At 36.8% G+C, this 13,886-nt stretch overlaps 1 protein-coding gene across 1 annotated transcript; it reads left to right on the forward strand.

Moving 5' to 3' along the window:
• Positions 1 to 3,597, forward strand: LOC116335475 (sialic acid-binding Ig-like lectin 14). Its single transcript, XM_039619156.1, has 9 exons — positions 1 to 93; positions 256 to 606; positions 1,206 to 1,496; positions 1,913 to 2,161; positions 2,277 to 2,537; positions 2,642 to 2,732; positions 2,941 to 3,033; positions 3,181 to 3,250; positions 3,334 to 3,597. The coding sequence occupies exons 1-9, from the start codon at positions 45 to 47 to the stop codon at positions 3,367 to 3,369; spliced, it is 1,491 nt and encodes a 496-aa protein (XP_039475090.1). The 5' UTR covers positions 1 to 44; the 3' UTR covers positions 3,370 to 3,597.
• The last annotated feature ends 10,289 nt before the right edge of the window (positions 3,598 to 13,886 follow it).

The following is a 13,886-nucleotide window of genomic DNA, read 5'->3' on the forward strand; positions in this document are numbered from 1 at the left end:
GGAAATGAAAGCACCCACACAGTCTTTTTTTTTTAGAAGACGAGATGGGTGCTTTACAGTGGCTCGTGTTTTTCATATGCATTTGCTTCAAAGGTATGATATGTCCTGCGTTTTGTATGAATTTATTTTCAGAAGTTCTAGAACTAATTCAGGGGAATGTGCATTTTGTTTCATGCCTTTAAGCGTTCTTTCTCTTATCGATTGTCCTGTTTCTGTGCCTCACTTCACTCCATTTTATTGTGCAATTTATTGCAGCCACTCAAACGGAATCATCCTGGACAGTTGATGTGCCATCCTCAGTGGAAGGTCTCCTTGGCTCATGTGTGGTGATCCCCTGCTCTTATAACTACCCAGATATAACGGTCCATACATTCACAGGGATTTGGAGGAGTGATGACCGTGTCATCTATCATCCAACTCAGTCTAACACTGTGGAGAAGTATAGGGGACGAACAAAAATTCTTGGCGACCTCAGCAAGAAAAACTGTTCTCTGATGATTGAAAATCTTCAGCAAAGTGATGGAGGGCCTTTCTTTTTCAGGATTGAACTAGACGGTCCAAACAAGTTTTCCTACTTCAATAACAAAGTCTCTATTTCAATGATCGGTAAGTAAAATGTGAGTGAATACTGACAATAAAATTACATTTTGTAGGTCTCATAAGCCTTTCTTTATTTCCAGGCTTTTTTATTTTCAGAAAGATAGGTGTTCAGTTAATATTAATTTTAAGGTTAAGTTCCTCATTTGTGGTATTAAAATAGCCTTAATACATTACTTTTTTTTTTCTTTAAGCAGATGTGTGATGTTACCACCCAGTTAAGAAGTTTTAATTTTTTACAAAAATTATAGTTTGGTTGGGAAAAGTGCAGACACAGTAAGAAAATCATGCCAAATGAAGCCCCTACTTTTTTTTTATCTTATATTTTTAAGCAAAAGAAATTATTTATTTATTTATTCCTGTGGACAACAACCCAAATGAGGCAGGAAATACCTTTCTTATGTTTTCTGTCCCGCATTTTTCCTTCTTAGATTTTGTTAAAAATCTAATGTTTTTTGTGTTGGTCACCTCAATGAACTCTTATTCATGTTTTATCAATAAAGACAAGCCCAGTCTTCATAAAACATGACATCAACTGCCACATGCATCAAGTGCCATGTGTTGCATTACAGTAGTCATATGATGTTCATGTGTTCTCGTTTAAACAGGTGAACCAAATCCCACTGATTTCTTTGTGCAAGAAGAGGTAAAGGAGGGTCAAACTGTATCTGCATTCTGCTCTGTGTCTCACTCCTGCCCCACATATCCACCTGATTTCCACTGGAGTCACTCTGGAGAGCGACATTTTCAGACACAGAATCTTCAAAATGGCCAGTGGAAAGCAACATCTACTCTGACCTTTCACTCAGACCGCACTGATCACAACAAACCTTTACAATGCAGGGTAACATACCACGGAGGAAAGCAGCGGGAAACATCCAAGACCATTAAAGTAAAATGTAAGTGTGCAACTTTAAAAACATGTTAAAAACATGTTAAAAAAGAATCCTTTAAATATTGTAAATGCTGTAATTTAGTAAGAACTTTTAAAGACGGGACATAGTTTTATATAAAGTTTTAGTTGTTGTTTTTTTATCGGGGGGAAAAAATGTAATAATGAAACCAAAGAGACTGAAAATTAAATGTTTTAAAAAAAATCTGAACAGAAAAAAATCATAAAATGTTTCTGGCTGATATGTGACATTACCTTCAATATTTTGTCATAACATTTATGTTTATCCCTTTGGTTTCTGAAGTTTTCTTTTATTGCTACATCATGTCAGAGTATTGAAACAAGCTCAGCTTTGACCTGAATGTATGAAAAATAAACTAAAATGCTGCACAGTAACATTAAGGGTTAAATGTTTCTATGCAGATGCTCCAGTGAATGTGAAGGTTGAGTACCAGTCAGATGTGAATGAGGGAGAAACTGCACACCTGAAGTGCTCCAGTGATGCAAACCCTGTCAGCAGTTATGAGTGGCACAGTGAAACTGGAGCTCTGCTGAATAAGGGACAAACCTACACAATGTCAAATGTCTCCAGACACTCAGAGGCCGTGTACTGCACTGCTGTCAATGAGGAAGGACGAGTCAGATCAAGCACCGTGAAGCTCAATGTGTTATGTGAGTAAACAATACAAGAAATATAACAACAGAAGAGATTTTTCTTTTCATTCAAACATATAAAATAAATGTATGGTTATCTGTTAGATCCTAATTATATCTGCTGTCTTAACAGATGCCCCTGACAATGAGACTTACTCTAAGTGTTCCTCATATAACGGCATAGTAAAGTGTGATTGCATCGTACAATCCAGGCCTCCCAGCATGGTCCATTTTGTTCTTGGTGACAGAGTCCTGCAAAGCAGCAAAGTAGAGAAAAATGGCTCTGTTACTACTGGGACTCTGCAGACAGACTTTGGGTCCTTCAAGTTTGTGCACTGCCTGGCAAACAACACATTGGGAAATGCTAATCTCACACTATCGTTACCTGCTAATGGTAAGAAAAAAAACTTTGAATCTCAAGAAAACAGCATAGATTATTATCACTCTATATTTACATGGCAAAACAAAAAATATTCAATGTGTTTTCTTTTTGAACAGACAACATGCAGAATATTTTCATAGCCTCTGGAGCAGGTGTGATTTTTCTGATAATTCTGATAGCCATTGGAGTGGGAACTGTTAAAAGATGGTAGGTTGTTAAGGATAAGTTACACACCATAAAACATTAACAGGTATAAGTTCAAGTCATGTAAAATGTCAATACCTGTTTTAAATATGATCATAAAATAAAACAATATTTATCTGCTTCTAATTGTTGTTGTGATGTTATGCTAATGTTATATTTTTGTTATATTTTTGGAAAGTCTTAGTTTTTCTCCTGATGTTTCAAATTTCAGCAGGGGGCAATCAGATGGCACACCAAAATCTGACTTAAGCACCATGAGGTCAGACAGACCTGCGGAGCCCCCTCGTTATGCTCAAACAAAAAGGTTTTAATTCTTCAAATCAGTTAAAAAAAAAAAAACCCAAAACAAAACACACTTTATTCATTATTAAACATGAATGATGAATATTTGATATAATTTGTGTGTAGAGGAAAAACCCAAACTTCTTTGCTTTTTGCATTCTTTGTACAGGAAGGAGAACTATGAGGATGTCCATTGCAATGACATTTACACCAATGACAGTGTGTATGGGAACATGGAGGTAGGTAAAGTTTTGTATTTTTTAAAATTTAATCTAATCATGCGTCAAAGACTGGAGTGAACTAAGCAGTCTTTTCTGTGCAGACTGACTGGGATGAATCAGTATACGCCAACATGTAATATATGTGGAAGACCAGCTGCGGTCAGGTCGGAGTCAAGGAAAAAAGAAAAATCCTAGTGCTATATTCATCTTATACCACATACATATTATATCTCAGTTTTCCTGTCATCTGTCATTCACATTTCTTTGTAAAATATTGTAAGTAAGAGAAGTTCTGTTTTGTACTTTTGTTTGTCTGATCAAATAATGTGCTTTGAAAAATTACCATTAAAGTTTTGCAATAATTACAAAGTTGTCAAGTTACTAAATATGTTTATTAGCTGTTTTATCGCTATTGTTTTTGTGATTAGTTATTGAACAACAGCACAAGCGTTGCCTATCCTCTTTATAAAAAATGACATTTAACACATAGTAGCTGTTAATGTTTTAACTGGAGAAAATACTCAGGAAAGCGTGTAAATTTTAAAACTTATATTAACTACATTGTGAGTTAATTAAATGTGCATTACAAATAAATGGTATCAATGCTTACAAACAGCCTAACAGATATGGGTGATCACATCTCCCACTTTATGTGGGACTAGACTGGATGCTTATCTCTCATCTCATGGCAGTGTGTTGTGATCTGGTCACCCTGGTCTGGTCTGTTTATTCATTAATCAGCAACAACCATCGAGATAAAAACCAAGAAATGTGTGCTGTGCTCAGGTCTAAGGAGCTAAAAAAATCAACAAGAAAAAAAAAATCAATAATAAGATAGAGTACGCTGATTGTTGGCATGGCTGAAATGACTCCACTTTTTACATTACCCTCAATACAAACATGTTTGTTGAGGTTTAGCCAGAATCCAATTGTTTTAAAAGTCTGTGTCATTCCTTTCAAGATATGTATTTAAAGTAGATGCTAAATTAAAACTCTTCATTTTAATTACAAGGCATATAATTCAGACTAACTTTTTTTTTTTTCCACAATCCTAACCACCAGCTCAGATGTTCAGTTCGAGGGTCTGTGTAGGTGCAGAAGATACTTTTATTTATCCCAGTTGATTGGAAGCAATTGGTTGTGCCAAAGAAAGCTTATTTTAAACATAAGTTACCACAGACAGCAAGAACAAAGATCCTTAAATAAACTGGCCTCCTTCAGTACTCACTGAAATATTAGTACGGACCAGAAAATGACAGTGCAATACAAAATGATCATCAACTGTGTGTGTGTGTGTGTGTGTGTGTGTGTGTGTCATCCTGGAGAAGTTGGACTATGCAACCTCTGTAGGGCGGGTCCAGGTTATCACCTCATGCTCAGTGACACTGACCCTACTCAAACTTAAAACTAGTGAAAAAAAAGGTCAGAAAAGATGAGAGGATAAATCAGGGGCCATCTAAACCACTTCTTTTGGGGGGGGGGGTTGTGTCCTTGTTGCCCCTCTCATCCTCCTGTCTTTGCCCATAAAAAATCATAAAAGAAACTCATGTGGAAAGATTTATACTGATGGTATATACTATTTGAAGACTGTTTCACATCCCATATGTTTATGTGTAAGTCAGTGTCTTCTTTTGAGTGATCACATTTACCATTTAAGCACTGCTAAAAAAAAAAAAAAAAAAAAGCCAGAATTGCAGTTTTCCATTTTAAAATATCAAACAATACATTAAAGATCAGAAGATCCCACAGTTAAGTCCACTACGGTTCAGTTGCTAGGTGAAAATTATTACTTCGGACAGGTATTGGACTAAAACATGTTAACTTCTATTCTTACTTTGTCATTTTTTATAATAAAACTTATTAAAAAATGAATTTACTTTTAATTTGATTTACTCAAGAACAAGTGGTGTTTAAAAAAAATTAATCAAAGGAAAAGGGTCAATGCAGTGATTCATTCATATGTCACTTAAAATGAAGTCCATAGTGGTCCATAGTGTAATAAATATTTTCTTTTTTGCAGAGTTCAATGTCAGGTGATAAATGTGCCTATTTTATTAAACTTTATGACATATGACCACATCAAAATGAAATAAACTTTCTGGAGAATACATAAACTTAAACCTCACAACTAAAAACTGTTTGTTTTGGTTATTTTCATCAAGATTTCAAAAACCTTTAAAATGGTGATCGCATTTTCCAGTAATTGATTGATTGATTGGTTTATGTTAACTACTATGAGATACACTTCAATTGTTACTGTTTGATGACTCTTAAATGTTCCATCAATAACAGACACGGTCAGGCCTTTAAAATAGACCAGATCAGCCATCATTCAGCATTCGTTGCTTCAGTAGAAAGACCCAGCAGCTGTTTTAGTGACCAGGTAAAACAAAAACAAAACTCTGTTCTGCAAATTCTTCACTCATACATTCATACATGTATTTATTTACTAGTGGTTTGTTGTTTTCTTCTTTTTAATTTACAGATTTGCTCCTTGGTATCATGGGTAATTCAGCAACCACTGGCTTCAGCATTCCCAAGAAACTGTCCTGGGGAAGCCAGAAAGAGGACACAGTCAGGATGCAGGACTTATTGGTAAATCGTGATGATGATCTCTGGAGTGTTACAGGAACACACAGCTTAACTATGGAGGAGATTGACCTCGCTCACAACTACCCTTATGCGGAATTACCTGTTCAGGAGCGCAACAAAGTGTATTCATACACATGTGAAATACTCAACCCTGCTTTTGTTGGAACAGAGGATCCAGAAATGAGTGATTTTCTGTGGACAATTCAAGCAACACAACAGAACAACAACAAGATACTCAGTTCTGATTAATAAGGTGGTAACAACAAACAGCCCCTTAAGTGCGAGTGCAAATATGCTTCTTGGTATCATATTTGCACTCCTAAAGGGTGGTTTTCTCTCTCAACTTGTGAGAGGAAGTAACAACAAGATGCCTGCATATGATGACATACAGGCATTGACTATGTAAAGGAATTCCTGTGCTCTGCAGAAACAATAAGTTTCAGTCATTCTCTTTACAGATTAAAAACTGTATTTAAAATGTGTTTTCCTTTTTAAACAAATGTAATTCATGTCTTCTTTTGTGAAAACCGTGCATACAGGGAGTGCAGAATTATTAGGCAAATGAGTATTTTGTCCACATCATCCTCTTCATGCATGTTGTCTTACTCCAAGCTGTATAGGCTCGAAAGCCTACTACCAATTAAGCATATTAGGTGATGTGCATCTCTGTAATGAGAAGGGTGTGGTCTAATGACATCAACACCCTATATCAGGTGTGCATAATTATTAGGCAACTTCCTTTCCTTTGGCAAAATGGGTCAAAAGAAGGACTTGACAGGCTCAGAAAAGTCAAAAATAGTGAGATATCTTGCAGAGGATGCAGCAGTCTTAAAATTGCAAAGCTTCTGAAGCGTGATCATCGAACAATCAAGCGTTCATTCAAAATAGTCAACAGGGTCGCAAGAAGCGTGTGGAAAAACCAAGGCGCAAAATAACTGCCCATGAACTGAGAAAAGTCAAGCGTGCAGCTGCCAAGATGCCACTTGCCACCAGTTTGGCCATATTTCAGAGCTGCAACATCACTGGAGTGCCCAAAACCACAAGGTGTGCAATACTCAGAGACATGGCCAAGGTAAGAAAGGCTGAAAGACGACCACCACTGAACAAGACACACAAGCTGAAACGTCAAGACTGGGCCAAGAAATATCTCAAGACTGATTTTTCTAAGGTTTTATGGACTGATGAAATGAGAGTGAGTCTTGATGGGCCAGATGGATGGGCCCGTGGCTGGATTGGTAAAGGGCAGAGAGCTCCAGTCAGACTCAGGCGCCAGCAAGGTGGAGGTGGAGTACTGGTTTGGGCTGGTATCATCAAAGATGAGCTTGTGGGGCCTTTTCGGGTTGAGGATGGAGTCAAGCTCAACTCCCAGTCCTACTGCCAGTTTCTGGAAGACACCTTCTTCAAGCAGTGGTACAGGAAGAAGTCTGCATCCTTCAAGAAAAACACGATTTTCATGCAGGACAATGCTCCATCACACGCGTCCAAGTACTCCACAGCGTGGCTGGCAAGAAAGGGTATAAAGAAGAAAAACTAATGACATGGCCTCCTCGTTCACCTGATCTGAACCCCATTGAGAACCTGTGGTCCATCATCAAATGTGAGATTTACAAGGAGGAAAACAGTACACCTCTCTGAACAGTGTCTGGGAGGCTGTGGTTGCTGCTGCACGCAATGTTGATGGTGAACAGATCAAAACACTGACAGAATCCATGGATGGCAGGCTTTTGAGTGTCCTTGCAAAGAAAGGTGGCTATATTGGTGGCTGATTTGTTTTGTTTTGTTTTTGAATGTCAGAAATGTATATTTGTGAATGTGGAGATGTTATATTGGTTTCACTGGTAAAAATAAATAATTGAAATGGGTATATATTTGTTTTTTGTTAAGTTGCCTAATAATTATGCACAGTAATAGTCACCTGCACACACAGATATGCCCCTAAAATAGCTAAAACTAAAAACAAACTAAAAACTACTTCCAAAAACATTCAGCTTTGATATTAATGAGTTTTTTGGGTTCATTGAGAACATGGTTGTTGTTTAATAATAAAATTATTCCTCAAAAATACAACTTGCCTAATAATTCTGCACTCCCTGTATAAACAACTTTGCACTTTGTTGTTGCTTACAGTTCCATCCTTGTGTGACACTTAAACACATGGTACTGGAGGTATTATGTAACAGAGGTATTAGATTAACAGTCTGTAACTAAAATGTAAGCCTCCTTGCAGAAGTGAAAGGACATACACTCTGATTTCCATGTACTTCTGGTTTGGCCTCTTGGTTTATGGTCTAATGGTGAGTCTATTTTGAGATTTCTCTGCTCAGCTGATAAAACAAATGAATATTTGTTATGCATCTAAGAACCCATCACCAAAACTAGTATTGACAAAATATATTTTTATAAGATATTTTGTCTTTGATTATCTTTTTATAATAAACTTAAATGTAAATAGGTCTGGTATGGAGCAAGAGGCAGGGTACACTCCGAACAGTAGGTCAATCGGTCAAAGGGACGATTGACAGCAAACTCAATAATACTCACATTCACGCCTACGGTCAAGTTTAGAACCATCAGTTAATCTAACATGATAGTTGAATTTGAACTGTGGAAGGAAGCCAGAGTACCCTGACGTAACTCATGAAAACACAGGGAGAATATACAATAAAAGGCCAGACTGGATTCAAACCCACGACCTTCTTGCAGTGAGGCAAAAATGCTAGCCACTGTACCATGCAGCATTTTGAATTATGCATAGTTCAGTGTCAGTGTCCAGTATCTACTTTTGTCCGTGCAGTGAATTCTTCTGTCTGTTTTATTTTTTAGGGGGTTTTTTGTATCTTATTTTTTCATGCTTCCCTTCATTTCTGGACTCTTTGTGTGCTTTGCGTTTTGATTTTGTTTGCATGTTTCCCAGCTGGTTTTGTTGTCTGTGTGGGGCTCATTTTGATCTTTTTTCACAGTAGTTCTTTGTGTATGTGTATTCCAGTCCATATTGTCTGTTGTCTGTGTGACTGTTTTTACATCATTTGCACTAAACCTGCATTCTTTGATTTTATTTATACTTTGTGTTTTTATACTTGAATGGATGTGCAGTCTTGTGTCAAAGTGTAATTTATGTCAGATATCTTTATAGACCAGATTCATAACTTCCTGTTTTTAGTGCCTCTTTTTGAGCATTAAACATTTATTTACACACAGGCTTCAGCTGCTGCTTCATCATTGCTTAATCAAGTTTTTCTGTGTCGGGAAATATGGAAAAATCATTCCCGGTCACTTCAAAGTGGGAAAAAATAGCACTTTTTTTTTTTTTTTTTGCACCAAAGAAATATTACTTTGAACACGACTTACTGGCGACTACAGCCAGGAATATTTGAACAAACTCACCAGAAGATGGTGCTGAAAGACTATAATGAAAGAAAAGCCTCCCAACTACAAGGCCTTAGGTCATACTTGGAACAAGTGATCAGTGGTTATATTTAAGGTATATACTTAAAGACCTTTTCTCCTCACATATGTTTATGTGTAATTTGAGTGTCTTGTTGTTATGTACGCTTTATGCTTTAAGAAAAAGAGGGAAAACAGCAGAACCACTATTTTCTATTATAAATATCAAAAAAACATTGTGTTACAGATTCCTTCTAAGAAGAAAAAGAAATTCTGCAAACACACTTCATTGTGTTTTCTCTCATTTTGTGTTGTTCAGGATGTTCAGGTTGACAATGTATGTCAACATTAAAGCTTAAGCAAAAAAGACAGCAGGAAGAAAACGAATCATTGTGAGATTTTTTTAGTGAGGTTTAAAAAAAAACTGAAAGATTTGCTCCATGCTCTCAGCAACCGTTGGCTTCGACACTCCCAAAAAACTATCCTGAGGGAGTCAGAAAGACAGTCAAGATGCATTATTTATTTTCATGATGTTAAGTTTATCTATGCAGGAGATAGGCTGTGAGTGAAGTGAAATCTTGAAGTTATCTTAACTGTTGGAAGTGAGGGCCTGGCAGCTTCCTCTCCACAGGGACCTTCTTCTATCAGGTGGGAAGGGAGGAGATTCAACCAGGCCAAGAGCACTGGTGGCTGCATGCTTACCTTGTGAGCAACGAGTTTGCCCCAAAGAGTGTTCGCAAGTATTTAAAATGCTAAGCCTTCATGTGCTAAAGGCTTGTATGTTTTTTCAGAGATAAAAACTTTTAAGCAGTGGTGCCAGGACCCAAATGTTATCCTGTTCCAGGGCTCTATTGCAGATGTTCTGACAATGCTGTAGGAGCTGCTGGATAAGAGTCTTTCTTTGTCTACCAACAAGCTTTATTTGGCAGCTATATCTGCTTCTCATATTGGCTTTAACGTGGTGCACATCCCTTTGTTATGACAGGAGTTTGCAGGCTGAGACCTCTTGTTAGGCCTGGCATCTCTTCATAGGACTCGACTTTGGTGCTGGAGGCCCTTTGCGGACCTTCTTTTGAGCATGTTGAGACTGCAGATATGTAGATAGTTTAATCTTTGTGAAAGCTGCTTTTCTGTCAATGAGCACAAAACCAAGTCAAGCACTCAAATGTCAGCACTTACTCACCTGATGTCCCCACCACACAGTAAAGTAGGAGATATTAAAATTTGAACAACAGAACCCAGGAAAACAATCCCAAAGCATTTTCTGGATTTCTTTTTGAATAAAACAGTAAACAAAATCATTAACACGTAAAAGCACAAACTAATATCTGAAGCACAACTGGTCTGAAAGAAGAATCTTTTTGCAAACATCAGGAAGTGTGAGCCACAGAGAGAGGAGAGCTCCGAGCAGGTAGAAGCCACTGTAAAGACAATGGCTTTTAATTTTATTTAGTCATTTTTTATGAGATTTCTTGATTTAACAGATCTGGCAGTATTTAGGACTGGGTGTGGCTTATGAAATTTAGTCAACTTCCCCAAATAAATGTAGTTAATTGAAATAATAATTGCATGATTGAAACAGATGGCAACAGCCTTTTCACTCTGGACCAAGTAGGTTTGGATAACTTTTTTTCCACTTAATCAATGAAATCATAACTTAAAAACTACTTTTGGTATTTTCCAGGGTTTCTTTGTGTAAGATTAAAATTTGTTTGATTATCTGAAAACTGTGTGACAAATATACCAAAAAAAAGAAAACGAGGAGAAAAATATTTTATCACTTAACAGCAGTGATGTGTCAGATGCTACACTTTTAAAGTGACTTTTGGTTTATTTCTTTTCCTAAGGAAAGACATTCAGCCTGGTTATTCCTCTTTTTAAGGCCTGAGTTGTTGAAGAAGACTTGGTAAACTCTGGTTTGGTCAAAGTTTTAAGATTAGCAGATTTGTATTTAGAAAGGTGTTCTTGTAGAAGCAAAATTGATGTCATTGTCAACTCTGTGTTGCATTTATTTATTCTGAGACCAGAGGAGACCAAAGCAGGGGTAGCAGAAGCGCTAACTCATATTACACTCATCAAATAGACAGAATCAAAACACCAAATGAAAGCTAACACTTCTGGATGTGTAAATGTGCAGCTGTTGCTCACAGAAAATATTTGCCATGTGAAATGCTGATATTCAGTTGAACAGTATTTCTGTTGACCCCATCTTCCAAAAACTACATCTGTGAAACTTTAAAATGTAGATTTCTTTTTATTTGTGAAAGAAGAATAGAGAATAGAAATTTCATTTCATAAAAGTGTGTAAACTCTTCATACTGGTATTCTGTATGCATGTATTTCTGTTTGTGGCCATTTCATACAGTTTCTGTGTACTGAGGGATTTAAGAGAGGGATATTATACCCCTTCTGTCAAAAATATTCATGAGCTTTTTGAGTGTTAGTTTCTATGAATTATTCATGAGCTCAGTAAGTAATTAAATTATGATAATTAAATTCTGATAATTAAATTATGATATTCATAAAAATTATGATTTTCATAAAAATATGATATTCATAAAAATTATGATTTTCATAAAAATATGATATTCATCCAAAATATGCTAGTTCATTGCTTTTCTTCCCCCAAAAATAAGAACTAATTGCTTATTTTAGAAAAGTTTTTATATCAAATAGCATTCTTTTATTTTTTTTTTAATCCATTAAAAACTTTTTCCTTTTTTCCCTAAAGAAACGCCATCTGGTGGTGGGTCAGCGCATGACAGCGCATGAGTGCACAGGGCGCGCACGAGCGCGCCTGTGTGTCTAGGCACGCTCGTGCGCGCGCCTGACTCGGGACCGTGCTTCTGTGGGGGGCTCCGTGTTTATGGGTGAAAATGTGTTAAACCAGTATAAATGTGTTTAGTTAAACTTGTGCTTTTGTAACGTTCAGAATGGCCAGACATACAGGGTGCATGCCTTGTGGGAAAAGTTTATTTCAATTTATATGCATTTGTTTAATCCGAACAAAGAAATTTAAAATCAAAGTCCAGTCATAAAAAACTCTCGCGACCATAAAGCCCCATGACTCCCAGCGACTTACAGCAAAAAAACAAACAACAAAAAAAACCTCCTGAAAAACAAAAAGCCTTAGTCTTTTTTCTTCAAAAAAACAGCCCTATCACTAGCTCCGTCTCTAAGTTCTTACTAGCGATCCTTAGGAAAATAAGCAGGGAGAAACTCCTGAAAAAACCCTAACCCTTTTCTCCAAAACCCCTAGAAATAACCTGTAGTCAACCTCCTATCCCCAAGCCTTATATTCGATAACAGGGCAAAATCCTGAAACCAAATCCTTAGTCTTTTTCTTCAAAAAAAAACAGCCCTATCACTAGCTCCGTCTCTAAGTTCTTACTAGCGATCCTTAGGCAAATAAGCAGGGAGAAACTCCTCAAAAACCTCCGCGGTTTCTCTCCAAAACCACTAGAAATAACCTGTAGTCAACCTCCTATCCCCAAGCCTTATATTCGATAACAGGGCAAAATCCTGAAACCAAATCCTTAGGCATTTTTTCTCAAATCCCGCTCAGAGTCTAAGTTCTCCCTTCGCTCCGAGCCGCAGGATTTGGTTTCTTTGTTCGGATTAAACAAATGCATATAAATTGAAATAAACTTTTCCCACAAGGCATGCACCCTGTATGTCTGGCCATTCTGAACGTTACAAAAGCACAAGTTTAACTAAACACATTTATACTGGTTTAACACATTTTCACCCATAAACACGGAGCCCCCACAGAAGCACGGTCCCGAGTCAGGCGCGGCGCGCGCGCCTAGACACCTGGCGGCGCGCGCGCGCGCCCTGTGCACTCATGCGCTGTCATGCGCTGACCCACCACCAGATGGCGTTTCTTTAGGGAAAAAGGAAAAAGTTTTAATGGATTAAAAAAAATAAAAGAATGCTATTTGATATAAAACTTTTCTAAAATAAGCAATTAGTTCTTATTTTGGGGAAGAAAAGCAATGAACTAGCATATTTTGGATGAATATCATATTTTTATGAAAATCATAATTTTTATGAATATCATATTTTATGAAAATCATAATTTTTATGAATATCATATTTTTATGAAAATCATAATTTTTATGAATATCATAATTTAATTATCAGAATTTAATTATCATAATTTAATTACTTACTGAGCTCATGAATAATTCATAGAAACTAACACTCAAAAAGCTCATGAATATTTTTGACAGAAGGGGTATAATATCCCTCTCTGATTTACAGTGTTAAATTTGGAAAAGAACCCAACCCAGTATGTTTATCATTCATCTTTTGACTCCTTAAGACCTTTTAATAAAAATATTTGAAATAAGTGTTTGTTTTCTTCCTTTGCATTGTTCAATCTTGTGTATTTGTGAACTCACGGAATGGAACCCGAGTCATCACCTTTAAAACATAGCAACTCAGAACACACAGTTCACTCACTGCAGCACAGCAACGTCAGAAAAGCTCAACTTAGCATCGATATATTTAAAGTCAAGCATTTTCTCAAAGTGTGATTGCGCAAATTTACCAAGAAGATGGTCTCTGAGACAATAAAGAGTGGAGATCTCGTGCCCTCTGATAGAAGCTCAGGTAAGTCACCCTCTGATTTTCATCCACTGCAGACAGCTTCAAACTGAGTTTTTTGTCTGTAATT

Source organism: Oreochromis aureus, linkage group 11 (assembly GCF_013358895.1).
Source record: "Oreochromis aureus strain Israel breed Guangdong linkage group 11, ZZ_aureus, whole genome shotgun sequence".
Lineage (NCBI taxonomy): Eukaryota > Metazoa > Chordata > Actinopteri > Cichliformes > Cichlidae > Oreochromis > Oreochromis aureus.